We start from the raw sequence: 15,000 nt of genomic DNA on the forward strand, positions 1-15,000 counted from the left end.
GGTTAGGGTTAGGGGACAGGAGGACTGTTCATATGGGTTAGGGTTAGGGGACGGGAGGACTGATGGGAGGAGAGAGATTGCATGCATATGGTTGCCAGATTGGACATGTTTAGGTAAAACACAGGATGTGTTCTTTTCACTGAAAAGCTCTGTTTGGGGGATTTAATGACTGGCAACCGCACGAACGTGAGCTCTCTCTCCCGTGCAGATGATCTGAAAACACCAATAAACCAGTCATCTGCATTTGATCCATCTCCGTTGGAGATGTTCTGCTTAAAGTGTCGTTCAGTCGGTCTGTGTTCTGTCAGGACTCACGAGCCGATTCGCTGAACTGCTGAAATAAGCCAATCAGAGCAGAGCTCAACATTAATATTCATGACCCTTCCAAATAAGGCAAAAACAGCGCATTATATCCTAGGGGCGGTTTATAGTGCTGTAAATGGAGCTGTCGAACTGCATCTGGACGATGTTTGTCCTTAAATAAGCCACACACCCTCTGTAGATATCAGAGAACAGTTGAACACATTGATTCAGATCATTCAGAATTATAGAGTCACCACACACTAGGCCTGCACTTACGGACATTCCCCCGAGTTCTGCCTGATATCATCATATTTAAAGTGTGTATCATTAATCTTAAAGGCTGTACGTCTGCTGGGATCTTCAGGCATGTTTGCGATATTACTGATCCTGTTTTCCTGAGCCGCTGTTGGTCTTCATCTCTGCCTGACCTCTAAAGGAGAGTGTGTGAATAATGTCCTGCTGCTCCTCCGCATAACGGCAGTGAATGGACACCAGGCTCAAGAGATACAGGAGGCGTTCAGCCGTGTGTGTGTGTGTGTGTGTGTGTGTGTGTGTGTGTGTGTGTGTGTGTGTGTGTGGCTGTCAGCCGCCGCTGGCTTTATGAAATCAATGTTTTGATTAAAAATGCTGCTAATTCTTGTAGTTTTTGAGCTTTGCACAGTCTCACATGATAATGTGGTGTAATCTTGAGTACAGGAGTGTGTGTGTTGAGCACAGGAGTGTGTGTGTTGGGCACAGGAGTGTGTGTTGGGCACAGGAGTGTGTGTGTTGGGCACAGGAGTGTGTGTGTTGGGCACAGGAGTGTGTGTGTTGGGCACAGGAGTGTGTGTGTTGGGCACAGGAGTGTGTGTGTTGAGCACAGGAGTGTGTGTGTTGAGCACAGGAGTGTGTGTGTTGGGCACAGGAGTGTGTGTGTTGGGCACAGGAGTGTGTGTGTTGGGCACAGGAGTGTGTGTGTTGAGCACAAGAGTGTGTGTGTTGAGCACAGGAGTGTGTGTGTTGAGCACAGGAGTGTGTGTGTTGAGCACAGGAGTGTGTGTGTTGAGCACAGGAGTGTGTGTGTTGAGCACAGGAGTGTGTGTGTTGGGCACATGAGTGTGTGTGTTGGGCACATGAGTGTGTGTGTTGGGCACATGAGTGTGTGTGTTGGGCACATGAGTGTGTGTGTTGGGCACAGGAGTGTGTGTGTGTGTTGGGCACAGGAGTGTGTGTGTGTGTTCGGCACAGGAGTGTGTGTGTGTTGGGCACAGGAGTGTGTGTGTGTTGGGCACAGGAGTGTGTGTTGGGCACATGAGTGTGTGTGTTGAGCACAGGAGTGTGTGTGTTGGGCACAGGAGTGTGTGTGTTGGGCACAGGAGTGTGTGTGTTGGGCGCAGGAGTGTGTGTGTGTTGGGCGCAGGAGTGTGTGTGTGTTGGGCGCAGGAGTGTGTGTGTGTTGGGCGCAGGAGTGTGTGTGTGTTGGGCGCAGGAGTGTGTGTGTGTTGGGCGCAGGAGTGTGTGTGTGTTGGGCGCAGGAGTGTGTGTGTGTTGGGCGCAGGAGTGTGTGTGTGTTGGGCGCAGGAGTGTGTGTGTGTTGGGCGCAGGAGTGTGTGTGTGTTGGGCGCAGGAGTGTGTGTGTGTTGGGCGCAGGAGTGTGTGTGTGTTGAGCGCAGGAGTGTGTGTGTGTTGGGCGCAGGAGTGTGTGTGTGTTGGGCGCAGGAGTGTGTGTGTTGGGCGCAGGGGTGTGTGTGTTGGGCGCAGGAGTGTGTGTGTTGGGCGCAGGAGTGTGTGTGTTGGGCGCAGGAGTGTGTGTGTTGGGCGCAGGAGTGTGTGTGTGTTGAGCGCAGGAGTGTGTGTGTTGAGCACAGGAGTGTGTGTGTTGAGCACAAGAGTGTGTGTGTTGAGCACAGGAGTGTGTGTGTTGAGCACAGGAGTGTGTGTGTTGGGCGCATGAGTGTGTGTGTTGGGCGCAGGAGTGTGTGTGTGTTGGGCGCAGGAGTGTGTGTGTGTTGGGCGCAGGAGTGTGTGTGTGTTGGGCGCAGGAGTGTGTGTGTGTTGGGCGCAGGAGTGTGTGTGTGTTGGGCGCAGGAGTGTGTGTGTGTTGGGCGCAGGAGTGTGTGTGTGTTGGGCGCAGGAGTGTGTGTGTGTTGGGCGCAGGAGTGTGTGTGTGTTGAGCGCAGGAGTGTGTGTGTGTTGGGCGCAGGAGTGTGTGTGTGTTGGGCGCAGGAGTGTGTGTGTTGGGCGCAGGGGTGTGTGTGTTGGGCGCAGCGGTGTGTGTGTTGAGCGCAGCGGTATGTGTGTGTGTGTGTTGAGCGCAGCGGTGTGTGTGTGTGTGTTGACCGCAGCGGTGTGTGTGTGTGTTGAGCGCAGCAGTGTGTGTGTTGAGCGCAGCAGTGTGTGTGTGTGTTGAGCGCAGCGGTGTGTGTGTGTGTGTGTGTGTGTTGACCGCAGCAGTGTGTGTGTGTGTGTGTATGTGTGTGTGTGTGTGTGTGTGTGTGTGTGTGTGTTGAGCGCAGCAGTGTGTGTGTTGAGCGCAGCAGTGTGTGTGTGTGTTGAGCGCAGCGGTGTGTGTGTGTGTGTGTGTGTGTGTGTTGACCGCAGCAGTGTGTGTGTGTGTGTGTGTGTGTGTGTGTGTGTGTGTGTGGGTGTGTGTGTGTGTGTGTGTTGAGCGCAGCAGTGTGTGTGTTGAGCGCAGCAGTGTGTGTGTTGAGTTTATTAGGACTTCTGTTGGAGTAAAGGAGAGCTGCGAATGCTCACGGCTGGGATGTCATCACAGAGATAAATATAGCCGACGGTGAACGGCATTGTGGGAAACGCTGAAGCTGTGTGTGTGTGTGTTTCAGATGCGCCGGCTTTATTTCATAATGCAAATGGGAATACAGACATGTTTTTAAATCTTAAAACAAGAAACATTTACTAGACAAGCAAAAGTAATTGTCTTGTTTTGGGGAAAATAACTCAAAAATGAAGAGAGTTTTTGCTTAAAATAAGATAAATAATCTGCCAATGGGGTGAGAAAAATAATCTTGTTTTCTGTTTGAATTAAGATTATTTTTCTCACCCCATTGGCAGATTATTTATCTTATTTTAAGCAAAAACTCTCTTCATTTTGAGTTATTTTCCCCAAAACAAGACAATTACTTTTGCTTGTCTAGTAAATGTTCCTAATGTAAGAATGTTTAGATGTTTTGGACTAGAAACAAGACAGAAGTACTGAGTAAGAAGAGCGTTATTGTTTGCAGTGCAGTAGCGCAGGAGTGTGTGTGTGTGTGTGAGTGTGTGCGTGTGTGATTGTTCTTCCGGACGGCGATGACTCAGCTCCGGTCCGACAGGTTTACTCTTCTCCTGTTGTTTTCAGGAGAGTGCCCTGCTGTGATTGCTTTAATGAACTGGGTGTGTTGCCAGTTATCCCGCCGGATCCCTCCCAACACTAAATAAATCCCACAATGCTCTTCTCATTCAGTCATGCTGTCTCGTTTCCAGTCTAAATATCTAAATATTCTCAAATCAAGACGCATTTACTAGATCAGTAAAACAACATAAGATATTTTTCTTGTTTTGTTGAAAATAAAATCAAAATTAGTTTTTGCTTCAAACGGCAAAATGATCTGCCAATGGGGTGAGGAGAATAATCTTATTTCTGATTGAAATCTCGTTTCTTGTTTCCGTCCCAATCAGAAATCAGATTATTCTCCTCACCCCATTGGCAGATAATTTTGCCTGTTTTAAGCAAAAACTCTCTTCATTTTGATATTTTCATAGCCTGCCGTGGTCATCCTCAGCTCCAGTCAGAATGTGAGTCTGATGCTCATTGGGCTGTGATTATGGGGCGTGTTTAACCCAACCAGGAAAGACCTCGATTGGACAGACCGACAACCAATCAGAGCAGCGGAGCGACGCATAACGTTATAAATGTCAACAGAGCTCAACTGCACTGTGTTGCCAAGTCTGCGGTTTTCCCGCCGGTTGTTTTCCAGGCTGTGTCCGGCTGTGGGCGGGGCTGTGTCCGGCTGTGGGCGGGGCTGTGTCCGGCTGTGGGCGGGGCTGTGTCCGGCTGTGGGCGGGGCTGTGTCTGGCTGTGGGCGGGGCTGAGTTCGGGTGTGGGCGGGGCTGTGTCCGGCCGTGGGCGGGGCTGAGTTCGGTTGTGGGTGGGGCTGAGTTCGGCTGTGGGCGGGGCTGAGTTCGGTTCTGGGCGGGGCTGAGTTCGGCTGGCATTTAGGCTAATATTTATCCCCAGAAAACAAGAACAAATATCTTTTGTAATTTTACTGATCTAGTAATTGCATCTTGATTGAAGACTTTTTTAGATATTTGGACTGGAAATGAGACACAAATTGTAAATATAAGAGTATTTTGTGCAGTGTGTTCATTGGCGTTGTTTGCTGTTGTTTAGGGAGCGTGCGGAGCTGCTGGAGGAGGCGAAGAAGATGGAGGCGGCGAAGTTCCGCTACATCCTGCCGGTGTACGGCATCTGCAGCGACCCGCAGGGGCTGGTGATGGAGTTCATGGAGACGGGCTCTCTGGAGACGCTGCTGGCCTCCGAGCCGATGCCATGGCAGCTGCGCTTCCGGATCATCCACGAGACGGCCGTGGGCATGAACTTCCTGCACTGCATGAGCCCGCCGCTGCTCCATCTGGACCTCAAGCCCGCCAACATCCTGCTGGACGCTCACTACCACATCAAGGTGAGCCACAGAGCGATTGGTTATTAACGTTACTGTAGAGAAGCAGAGCAGGACCGAGTGTTGAGGAGCTGAGCACGGCCGCTGGAGCGATTGGTTATTAACGTTACTGTAGAGAAGCAGAGCAGGACCGAGTGTTGAGGAGCTGAGCACGGCCGCTGGAGCGATTGGTTATTAACGTTACTGTAGAGAAGCAGAGCAGGACCGAGTGTTGAGGAGCTGAGCACGGCTGCTGGAGCGATTGGTTATTAACGTTACTGTAGAGAAGCCGAGCAGGACCGAGTGTTGAGGAGCTGAGCACGGCTGCTGGAGCGATTGGTTATTACCGTTACTGTAGTGAAGCAGAGCAGGAGCGAGTGTTGAGGAGCTGAGCACGGCCGCTGGAGCGATTGGTTATTAACGTTACTGTAGTCTAAAGCAGAGCAGGACCGAGTGTTGTGGAGCTGAGCACGGCCGCTGGAGCGATTGGTTATTAACGTTACTGTAGTCTAAAGCAGAGCAGGAGCGAGTGTTGAGGAGCTGAGCACGGCCGCTGGAGCGATTGGTTATTAACGTTACTGTAGTCTAAAGCAGAGCAGGACCGAGTGTTGAGGAGCTGAGCACGGCCGCTGGAGCGATTGGTTATTACCGTTACTGTAGTGAAGCAGAGCAGGACCGAGTGTTGAGGAGCTGAGCACGGCTGCTGGAGCGATTGGTTATTAACGTTACTGTAGTCTAAAGCAGAGCAGGACCGAGTGTTGAGGAGCTGAGCACGGCCGCTGGAGCGATTGGTTATTAACGTTACTGTAGTCTAAAGCAGAGCAGGACCGAGTGTTGAGGAGCTGAGCACGGCTGCTGGAGCGATTGGTTATTAACGTTACTGTAGAGAAGCAGAGCAGGACCGAGTGTTGAGGAGCTGAGCACGGCCGCTGGAGCGATTGGTTATTAACGTTACTGTAGTGAAGCAGAGCAGGACCGAGTGTTGTGGAGCTGAGCACGGCCGCTGGAGCGATTGGTTATTACCGTTACTGTAGTCTAAAGCAGAGCAGGACCAAGTGTTGAGGAGCTGAGCACGGCCGCTGGAGCGATTGGTTATTAACGTTACTGTAGTAAAGCAGAGCAGGACCGAGTGTTGAGGAGCTGAGCACGGCTGCTGGAGCGATTGGTTATTAACGTTACTGTAGTCTAAAGCAGAGCAGGACCGAGTGTTGAGGAGCTGAGCACGGCCGCTGGAGCGATTGGTTATTAACGTTACTGTAGTGAAGCAGAGCAGGAGCGAGTGTTGAGGAGCTGAGCACGGCCGCTGGAGCGATTGGTTATTAACGTTACTGTAGTGAAGCAGAGCAGGACCGAGTGTTGAGGAGCTGAGCACGGCCGCTGGAGCGATTGGTTATTAACGTTACTGTAGAGAAGCAGAGCAGGACCGAGTGTTGAGGAGCTGAGCACGGCCGCTGGAGCGATTGGTTATTAACGTTACTGTAGTGAAGCAGAGCAGGACCGAGTGTTGAGGAGCTGAGCACGGCTGCTGGAGCGATTGGTTATTACCGTTACTGTAGTCTAAAGCAGAGCAGGACCGAGTGTTGAGGAGCTGAGCACGGCCGCTGGAGCGATTGGTTATTAACGTTACTGTAGTCTAAAGCAGAGCAGGACCGAGTGTTGAGGAGCTGAGCACGGCTGCTGGAGCGATTGGTTATTAACGTTACTGTAGTGAAGCAGAGCAGGACCGAGTGTTGAGGAGCTGAGCACGGCCGCTGGAGCGATTGGTTATTAACGTTACTGTAGTGAAGCAGAGCAGGACCGAGTGTTGAGGAGCTGAGCACGGCTGCTGGAGCGATTGGTTATTAACGTTACTGTAGTGAAGCAGAGCAGGAGCGAGTGTTGAGGAGCTGAGCACGGCCGCTGGAGCGATTGGTTATTAACGTTACTGTAGAGAAGCAGAGCAGGACCGAGTGTTGAGGAGCTGAGCACGGCCGCTGGAGCGATTGGTTATTAACGTTACTGTAGTGAAGCAGAGCAGGACCGAGTGTTGAGGAGCTGAGCACGGCCGCTGGAGCGATTGGTTATTAACGTTACTGTAGTGAAGCAGAGCAGGACCGAGTGTTGAGGAGCTGAGCACGGCCGCTGGAGCGATTGGTTATTAACGTTACTGTAGTGAAGCAGAGCAGGACCGAGTGTTGAGGAGCTGAGCACGGCCGCTGGAGCGATTGGTTATTAACGTTACTGTAGTCTAAAGCAGAGCAGGACCGAGTGTTGAGGAGCTGAGCACGGCTGCTGGAGCGATTGGTTATTAACGTTACTGTAGAGAAGCAGAGCAGGACCGAGTGTTGAGGAGCTGAGCACGGCTGCTGGAGCGATTGGTTATTAACGTTACTGTAGAGAAGCAGAGCAGGACCGAGTGTTGAGGAGCTGAGAACGGCTGCTGGAGCGATTGGTTATTAACGTTACTGTAGTGAAGCAGAGCAGGACCGAGTGTTGAGGAGCTGAGCACGGCCGCTGGAGCGATTGGTTATTAACGTTACTGTAGTCTAAAGCAGAGCAGGACCGAGTGTTGAGGAGCTGAGCACGGCTGCTGGAGCGATTGGTTATTAACGTTACTGTAGAGAAGCAGAGCAGGACCGAGTGTTGAGGAGCTGAGCACGGCTGCTGGAGCGATTGGTTATTAACGTTACTGTAGAGAAGCAGAGCAGGACCGAGTGTTGAGGAGCTGAGCACGGCCGCTGGAGCGATTGGTTATTAACGTTACTGTAGTGAAGCAGAGCAGGACCGAGTGTTGAGGAGCTGAGCACGGCTGCTGGAGCGATTGGTTATTAACGTTACTGTAGTGAAGCAGAGCAGGACCGAGTGTTGAGGAGCTGAGCACGGCTGCTGGAGCGATTGGTTATTAACGTTACTGTAGAGAAGCAGAGCAGGAGCGAGTGTTGAGGAGCTGAGCACGGCTGCTGGAGCGATTGGTTATTAACGTTACTGTAGTGAAGCAGAGCAGGACCGAGTGTTGAGGAGCTGAGCACGGTTGCTGGAGCGATTGGTTATTAACGTTACTGTAGTCTAAAGCAGAGCAGGACCGAGTGTTGAGGAGCTGAGCACGGCCGCGGGAGCGATTGGTTATTAACGTTACTGTAGAGAAGCAGAGCAGGACCGAGTGTTGAGGAGCTGAGCACGGCTGCTGGAGCGATTGGTTATTAACGTTACTGTAGTGAAGCAGAGCAGGACCGAGTGTTGAGGAGCTGAGCACGGCCGCTGGAGCGATTGGTTATTAACGTTACTGTAGAGAAGCAGAGCAGGACCGAGTGTTGAGGAGCTGAGCACGGCCGCTGGAGCGATTGGTTATTAACGTTACTGTAGTGAAGCAGAGCAGGACCGAGTGTTGTGGAGCTGAGCACAGCCGCTGGAGCGATTGGTTATTAACGTTACTGTAGTCTAAAGCAGAGCAGGACCGAGTGTTGAGGAGCTGAGCACGGCCGCTGGAGCGATTGGTTATTAACGTTACTGTAGTGAAGCAGAGCAGGACCGAGTGTTGAGGAGCTGAGCACAGCCGCTGGAGCGATTGGTTATTAACGTTACTGTAGTGAAGCAGAGCAGGACCGAGTGTTGAGGAGCTGAGCACAGCTGCTGGAGCGATTGGTTATTAACGTTACTGTAGTGTAAAGCAGAGCAGGACCGAGTGTTGAGGAGCTGAGCACGACCGCTGGAGCGATTGGTTATTAACGTTACTGTAGTCTAAAGCAGAGCAGGACCGAGTGTTGAGGAGCTGAGCACGGCCGCTGGAGCGATTGGTTATTAACGTTACTGTAGAGAAGCAGAGCAGGACCGAGTGTTGAGGAGCTGAGCACGGCCGCTGGAGCGATTGGTTATTAACGTTACTGTAGTCTAAAGCAGAGCAGGACCGAGTGTTGAGGAGCTGAGCACGGCTGCTGGAGCGATTGGTTATTAACGTTACTGTAGAGAAGCAGAGCAGGAGCGAGTGTTGAGGAGCTGAGCACGGCTGCTGGAGCGATTGGTTATTAACGTTACTGTAGTGAAGCAGAGCAGGACCGAGTGTTGAGGAGCTGAGCACAGCCGCTGAAGCGATTGGTTATTAACGTTACTGTAGTGAAGTAGAGCAGGACAGAGTGTTGAGGAGCTGAGCACGGCTGCTGGAGCGATTGGTTATTAACATTACTGTAGTGAAGCAGAGCAGGAGCGAGTGTTGAGGAGCTGAGCACGGCTGCTGGAGCGATTGGTTATTAACGTTACTGTAGTGAAGCAGAGCAGGACCGAGTGTTGAGGAGCTGAGCACGGCTGCTGGAGCGATTGGTTATTAACGTTACTGTAGTGAAGCAGAGCAGGACCGAGTGTTGAGGAGCTGAGCACGGCCGCTGGAGCGATTGGTTATTAACGTTACTGTAGAGAAGCAGAGCAGGACCGAGTGTTGAGGAGCTGAGCACGGCTGCTGGAGCGATTGGTTATTAACGTTACTGTAGTGAAGCAGAGCAGGACCGAGTGTTGAGGAGCTGAGCACGGCCGCTGGAGCGATTGGTTATTAACGTTACTGTAGTCTAAAGCAGAGCAGGACCGAGTGTTGAGGAGCTGAGCACGGCCGCTGGAGCGATTGGTTATTAACGTTACTGTAGAGAAGCAGAGCAGGACCGAGTGTTGAGGAGCTGAGCACGGCCGCTGGAGCGATTGGTTATTAACGTTACTGTAGTCTAAAGCAGAGCAGGACCGAGTGTTGAGGAGCTGAGCACGGCCGCTGGAGCGATTGGTTATTAACGTTACTGTAGAGAAGCAGAGCAGGACCGAGTGTTGAGGAGCTGAGCACGGCTGCTGGAGCGATTGGTTATTAACGTTACTGTAGTCTAAAGCAGAGCAGGACCGAGTGTTGAGGAGCTGAGCACGGCCGCTGGAGCGATTGGTTATTAACGTTACTGTAGTCTAAAGCAGAGCAGGACCGAGTGTTGAGGAGCTGAGCACGGCCGCTGGAGCGATTGGTTATTAACGTTACTGTAGTGAAGCAGAGCAGGACAGAGTGTTGAGGAGCTGAGCACGGCTGCTGGAGCGATTGGTTATTAACGTTACTGTAGTGAAGCAGAGCAGGAGCGAGTGTTGAGGAGCTGAGCACAGCCGCTGAAGCGATTGGTTATTAACGTTACTGTAGTGAAGCAGAGCAGGACAGAGTGTTGAGGAGCTGAGCACGGCTGCTGGAGCGATTGGTTATTAACGTTACTGTAGTGAAGCAGAGCAGGAGCGAGTGTTGAGGAGCTGAGCACGGCTGCTGGAGCGATTGGTTATTAACGTTACTGTAGTGAAGCAGAGCAGGACCGAGTGTTGAGGAGCTGAGCACGGCTGCTGGAGCGATTGGTTATTAACGTTACTGTAGTGAAGCAGAGCAGGACCGAGTGTTGAGGAGCTGAGCACGGCCGCTGGAGCGATTGGTTATTAACGTTACTGTAGTGAAGCAGAGCAGGAGCGAGTGTTGAGGAGCTGAGCACGGCTGCTGGAGCGATTGGTTATTAACGTTACTGTAGTGAAGCAGAGCAGGACCGAGTGTTGAGGAGCTGAGCACGGCTGCTGGAGCGATTGGTTATTAACGTTACTGTAGTGAAGCAGAGCAGGACCGAGTGTTGAGGAGCTGAGCACGGCCGCTGGAGCGATTGGTTATTAACGTTACTGTAGTCTAAAGCAGAGCAGGACCGAGTGTTGAGGAGCTGAGCACGGCCGCTGGAGCGATTGGTTATTAACGTTACTGTAGAGAAGCAGAGCAGGACCGAGTGTTGAGGAGCTGAGCACGGCTGCTGGAGCGATTGGTTATTAACGTTACTGTAGTCTAAAGCAGAGCAGGACCGAGTGTTGAGGAGCTGAGCACGGCTGCTGGAGCGATTGGTTATTAACGTTACTGTAGTCTAAAGCAGAGCAGGACCGAGTGTTGAGGAGCTGAGCACGGCTGCTGGAGCGATTGGTTATTAACGTTACTGTAGTGAAGCAGAGCAGGACCGAGTGTTGAGGAGCTGAGCACGGCTGCTGGAGCGATTGGTTATTAACGTTACTGTAGAGAAGCCGAGCAGGACCGAGTGTTGAGGAGCTGAGCACGGCTGCTGGAGCGATTGGTTATTAACGTTACTGTAGAGAAGCAGAGCAGGAGCGAGTGTTGAGGAGCTGAGCACGGCTGCTGGAGCGATTGGTTATTAACGTTACTGTAGTGAAGCAGAGCAGGACCGAGTGTTGAGGAGCTGAGCACGGCCGCTGGAGCGATTGGTTATTAACGTTACTGTAGAGAAGCAGAGCAGGACCGAGTGTTGAGGAGCTGAGCACGGCCGCTGGAGCGATTGGTTATTAACGTTACTGTAGTGAAGCAGAGCAGGACCGAGTGTTGAGGAGCTGAGCACGGCCGCTGGAGAGATTGGTTATTAACGTTACTGTAGTGAAGCAGAGCAGGAGCGAGTGTTGAGGAGCTGAGCACGGCTGCTGGAGCGATTGGTTATTAACGTTACTGTAGTGAAGCAGAGCAGGAGCGAGTGTTGAGGAGCTGAGCACGGCCGCTGGAGCGATTGGTTATTAACGTTACTGTAGTCTAAAGCAGAGCAGGACCGAGTGTTGAGGAGCTGAGCACGGCCGCTGGAGCGATTGGTTATTAACGTTACTGTAGTCTAAAGCAGAGCAGGACCGAGTGTTGAGGAGCTGAGCACGGCCGCTGGAGCGATTGGTTATTAACGTTACTGTAGTCTAAAGCAGAGCAGGACCGAGTGTTGAGGAGCTGAGCACGGCCGCTGGAGCGATTGGTTATTAACGTTACTGTAGTCTAAAGCAGAGCAGGACGGAGTGTTGAGGAGCTGAGCACGGCCGCTGGAGCGATTGGTTATTAACGTTACTGTAGTCTAAAGCAGAGCAGGACCGAGTGTTGAGGAGCTGAGCACGGCTGCTGGAGCGATTGGTTATTAACGTTACTGTAGAGAAGCAGAGCAGGACCGAGTGTTGAGGAGCTGAGCACGGCTGCTGGAGCGATTGGTTATTAACGTTACTGTAGAGAAGCAGAGCAGGACCGAGTGTTGAGGAGCTGAGCACGGCCGCTGGAGCGATTGGTTATTAACGTTACTGTAGTGAAGCAGAGCAGGACCGAGTGTTGAGGAGCTGAGCACGGCTGCTGGAGCGATTGGTTATTAACGTTACTGTAGTCTAAAGCAGAGCAGGACCGAGTGTTGAGGAGCTGAGCACGGCCGCTGGAGCGATTGGTTATTAACGTTACTGTAGAGAAGCAGAGCAGGACCGAGTGTTGAGGAGCTGAGCACGGCTGCTGGAGCGATTGGTTATTAACGTTACTGTAGTCTAAAGCAGAGCAGGACCGAGTGTTGAGGAGCTGAGCACGGCCGCTGGAGCGATTGGTTATTAACGTTACTGTAGTGAAGCAGAGCAGGACCGAGTGTTGAGGAGCTGAGCACGGCTGCTGGAGCGATTGGTTATTAACGTTACTGTAGTGAAGCAGAGCAGGACCGAGTGTTGAGGAGCTGAGCACGGCCGCTGGAGCGATTGGTTATTAACGTTACTGTAGAGAAGCAGAGCAGGACCGAGTGTTGAGGAGCTGAGCACGGCCGCTGGAGCGATTGGTTATTAACGTTACTGTAGTGAAGCAGAGCAGGACCGAGTGTTGAGGAGCTGAGCACGGCCGCTGGAGCGATTGGTTATTAACGTTACTGTAGTCTAAAGCAGAGCAGGACCGAGTGTTGAGGAGCTGAGCACGGCCGCTGGAGCGATTGGTTATTAACGTTACTGTAGAGAAGCAGAGCAGGACCGAGTGTTGAGGAGCTGAGCACGGCCGCTGGAGCGATTGGTTATTAACGTTACTGTAGTGAAGCAGAGCAGGACCGAGTGTTGAGGAGCTGAGCACGGCCGCTGGAGCGATTGGTTATTAACGTTACTGTAGTCTAAAGCAGAGCAGGACCGAGTGTTGAGGAGCTGAGCACGGCCGCTGGAGCGATTGGTTATTAACGTTACTGTAGAGAAGCAGAGCAGGACCGAGTGTTGAGGAGCTGAGCACGGCCGCTGGAGCGATTGGTTATTAACGTTACTGTAGTCTAAAGCAGAGCAGGACCGAGTGTTGAGGAGCTGAGCACGGCCGCTGGAGTGATTGTTAAACAAATACCCGCCTCGCGAATACCGGGACTTTTATTATGACGGGAGACAGTCGCCGGGCGCCTGCACAGATCCGCTCTTCCGGTTATGATTATGAGGTAATGCAGCTCTTTTTATCATATTAGATTCATTTAAGTGTGTTCAAAACGATGTTATGACGTTACTCCGTGCGTTCACTTGTTCACACTGCTAAGAGTAAAGCGCTCCTGCCAAATAAAAGCCCAAACCGAGGGTAGCGCAGATAAGACGCCATTGACAGGCGACTCGCTCAGACGCTGTGCTGACACGTCCCTGTCCTCAGTTAAAATAGCAATTTTCTCACAATTTACAAATAGTTGGAAACTTCTGGGATATTGTAGGAACTCAACTGAACAAAATATATAACACTGGCCCAGTGGTTTTTGGATATTTTACTGCAAAAATACTACATAGTGCACCTTTAAGCAAAAAAACTCTTAATTTGAGTTATTGTTTTCCAAAACAAGACAATTACTTTTACTTGTCTAGTAAATACTTTTTAATGTAAGAATTGTTAGATACTTTGACTAGAAACGACAAAAATACTGAGTAAGAAAAGCCTTTTTTGCTCCACTGCACCAATGATTCATCAGTGCTGAAACACCTACAGGTGATCTGAGGCCTCAGCCAATCACAGGCAGTGCCTGATGCATTCACTGAGGCCTCAGCCAATCACACGCAGGCCTGACGCATTCACTGGGGCCTCAGCCAATCACAGGCAGGCCTGACACAGGCCGCATTTCCCCAAATCGTCTTCCCGTCTCCAGGGCTGGTCTGGACTCCACTGACTGATTATAAGGAGAAAACTCTCTTTGTGTCCTTTGAGGAATAACTCAACTCTTGTGACCTAAAGTGTTATTTGAAGTACGTCTGATATTTTACGGTGATGTTTTGATAATTTAATAACCTATTGTTCATGGTTGTGGTGTTGATTAATATTCACATGACAAGCAGGTAAACGATTAAAATATTTCATAATATTCTTTTTCTTTTTTTTAAAGATCACATTTAAAGAGCGGCTTCACTTGTCACACACACTGCAAACGCTCTTCTTACTCAGTCATTCTGTCTCGTTTCCGGTCCAAATATCTAAATATTCTTAAATCAAGATGCATTTACTAGATCAGTAAAACCACATGGGATATTATTTCTTGTAATGTTGAAAATAAAATCTAAATGAAGAGAGTTTTTGCTTAAAACAGGCCAAATGATCTGCCAATGGGGTGAGGAGAATAATCTGATTTCTTGTTTCCGTCCCAATCAGAAATACGTTTTTCTCTGAAGCACAAACTCTCTTCATTTAGATATTTTCCCCCAGAAAGCAAGCAATAATCTCTAAGAATATTTAGATATATGGGCTGGAAACGAGACGCACTGCAAACGCTCGTCTTATCAGTCATTCTGTGTGAGGCTGCTGTTAGTCTGTCGATGATGATCTTGGTGTTCTTGCGTGATGGATGTCATTTTAATCCGGCGCTGACGACAGATCAACTCTTTAATCTCAGTCGATTTCTAAAGCATGGAGGGGAAGGAACGCCTATCGCTTCTTTTCACGGCCCCAGCATACCTTTCCAGAAAACTCCCTGAGGGTTGAAAAGCTTTCCCAGGCTTTATCCCATTAATATCCAGCCTTCCCATGGATGAGTAAGCCGGTGTCAGGAGGGAAGGGTGGGAAGGCTGGATGTAAACACGCATCCTGGGCCGGTCTGAACACGCTAAAGCTGGCATTAATGAAGGGCTGGCACACACACGCCTACATGTGCGTGCTCACACACACACACACACACACACACACACACACACACACCAATCAGGGCTTCCCTGCCTAATGGCACTCTGGACATGTTTGCTTGGAAAAGGAACAGAAAAACAGATTTATAATAGACGGATACACTGCACCGATTCTTTCTGAAAACTGCCGAGCTTGTGGAGGCGT

At 50.8% G+C, this 15,000-nt stretch overlaps 1 protein-coding gene across 1 annotated transcript in view; it reads left to right on the forward strand.

Annotated features, from left to right (window-relative positions):
- ripk4 (receptor-interacting serine-threonine kinase 4) overlaps nucleotides 1–15,000 on the forward strand; it is a 33,594-nt gene that overhangs the window by 4,572 nt on the left and 14,022 nt on the right. Inside the window, exon 2 of the mRNA XM_067433508.1 lies at nucleotides 4,676–4,967. Within this exon, the coding sequence (XP_067289609.1) occupies nucleotides 4,676–4,967 (292 nt within the window). The remainder of the gene's footprint in view (nucleotides 1–4,675; nucleotides 4,968–15,000) is intronic.

This window comes from Pseudorasbora parva, chromosome 23 (assembly GCF_024679245.1).
Source record: "Pseudorasbora parva isolate DD20220531a chromosome 23, ASM2467924v1, whole genome shotgun sequence".
In the NCBI taxonomy this organism is placed as follows: Eukaryota; Metazoa; Chordata; class Actinopteri; order Cypriniformes; family Gobionidae; genus Pseudorasbora; species Pseudorasbora parva.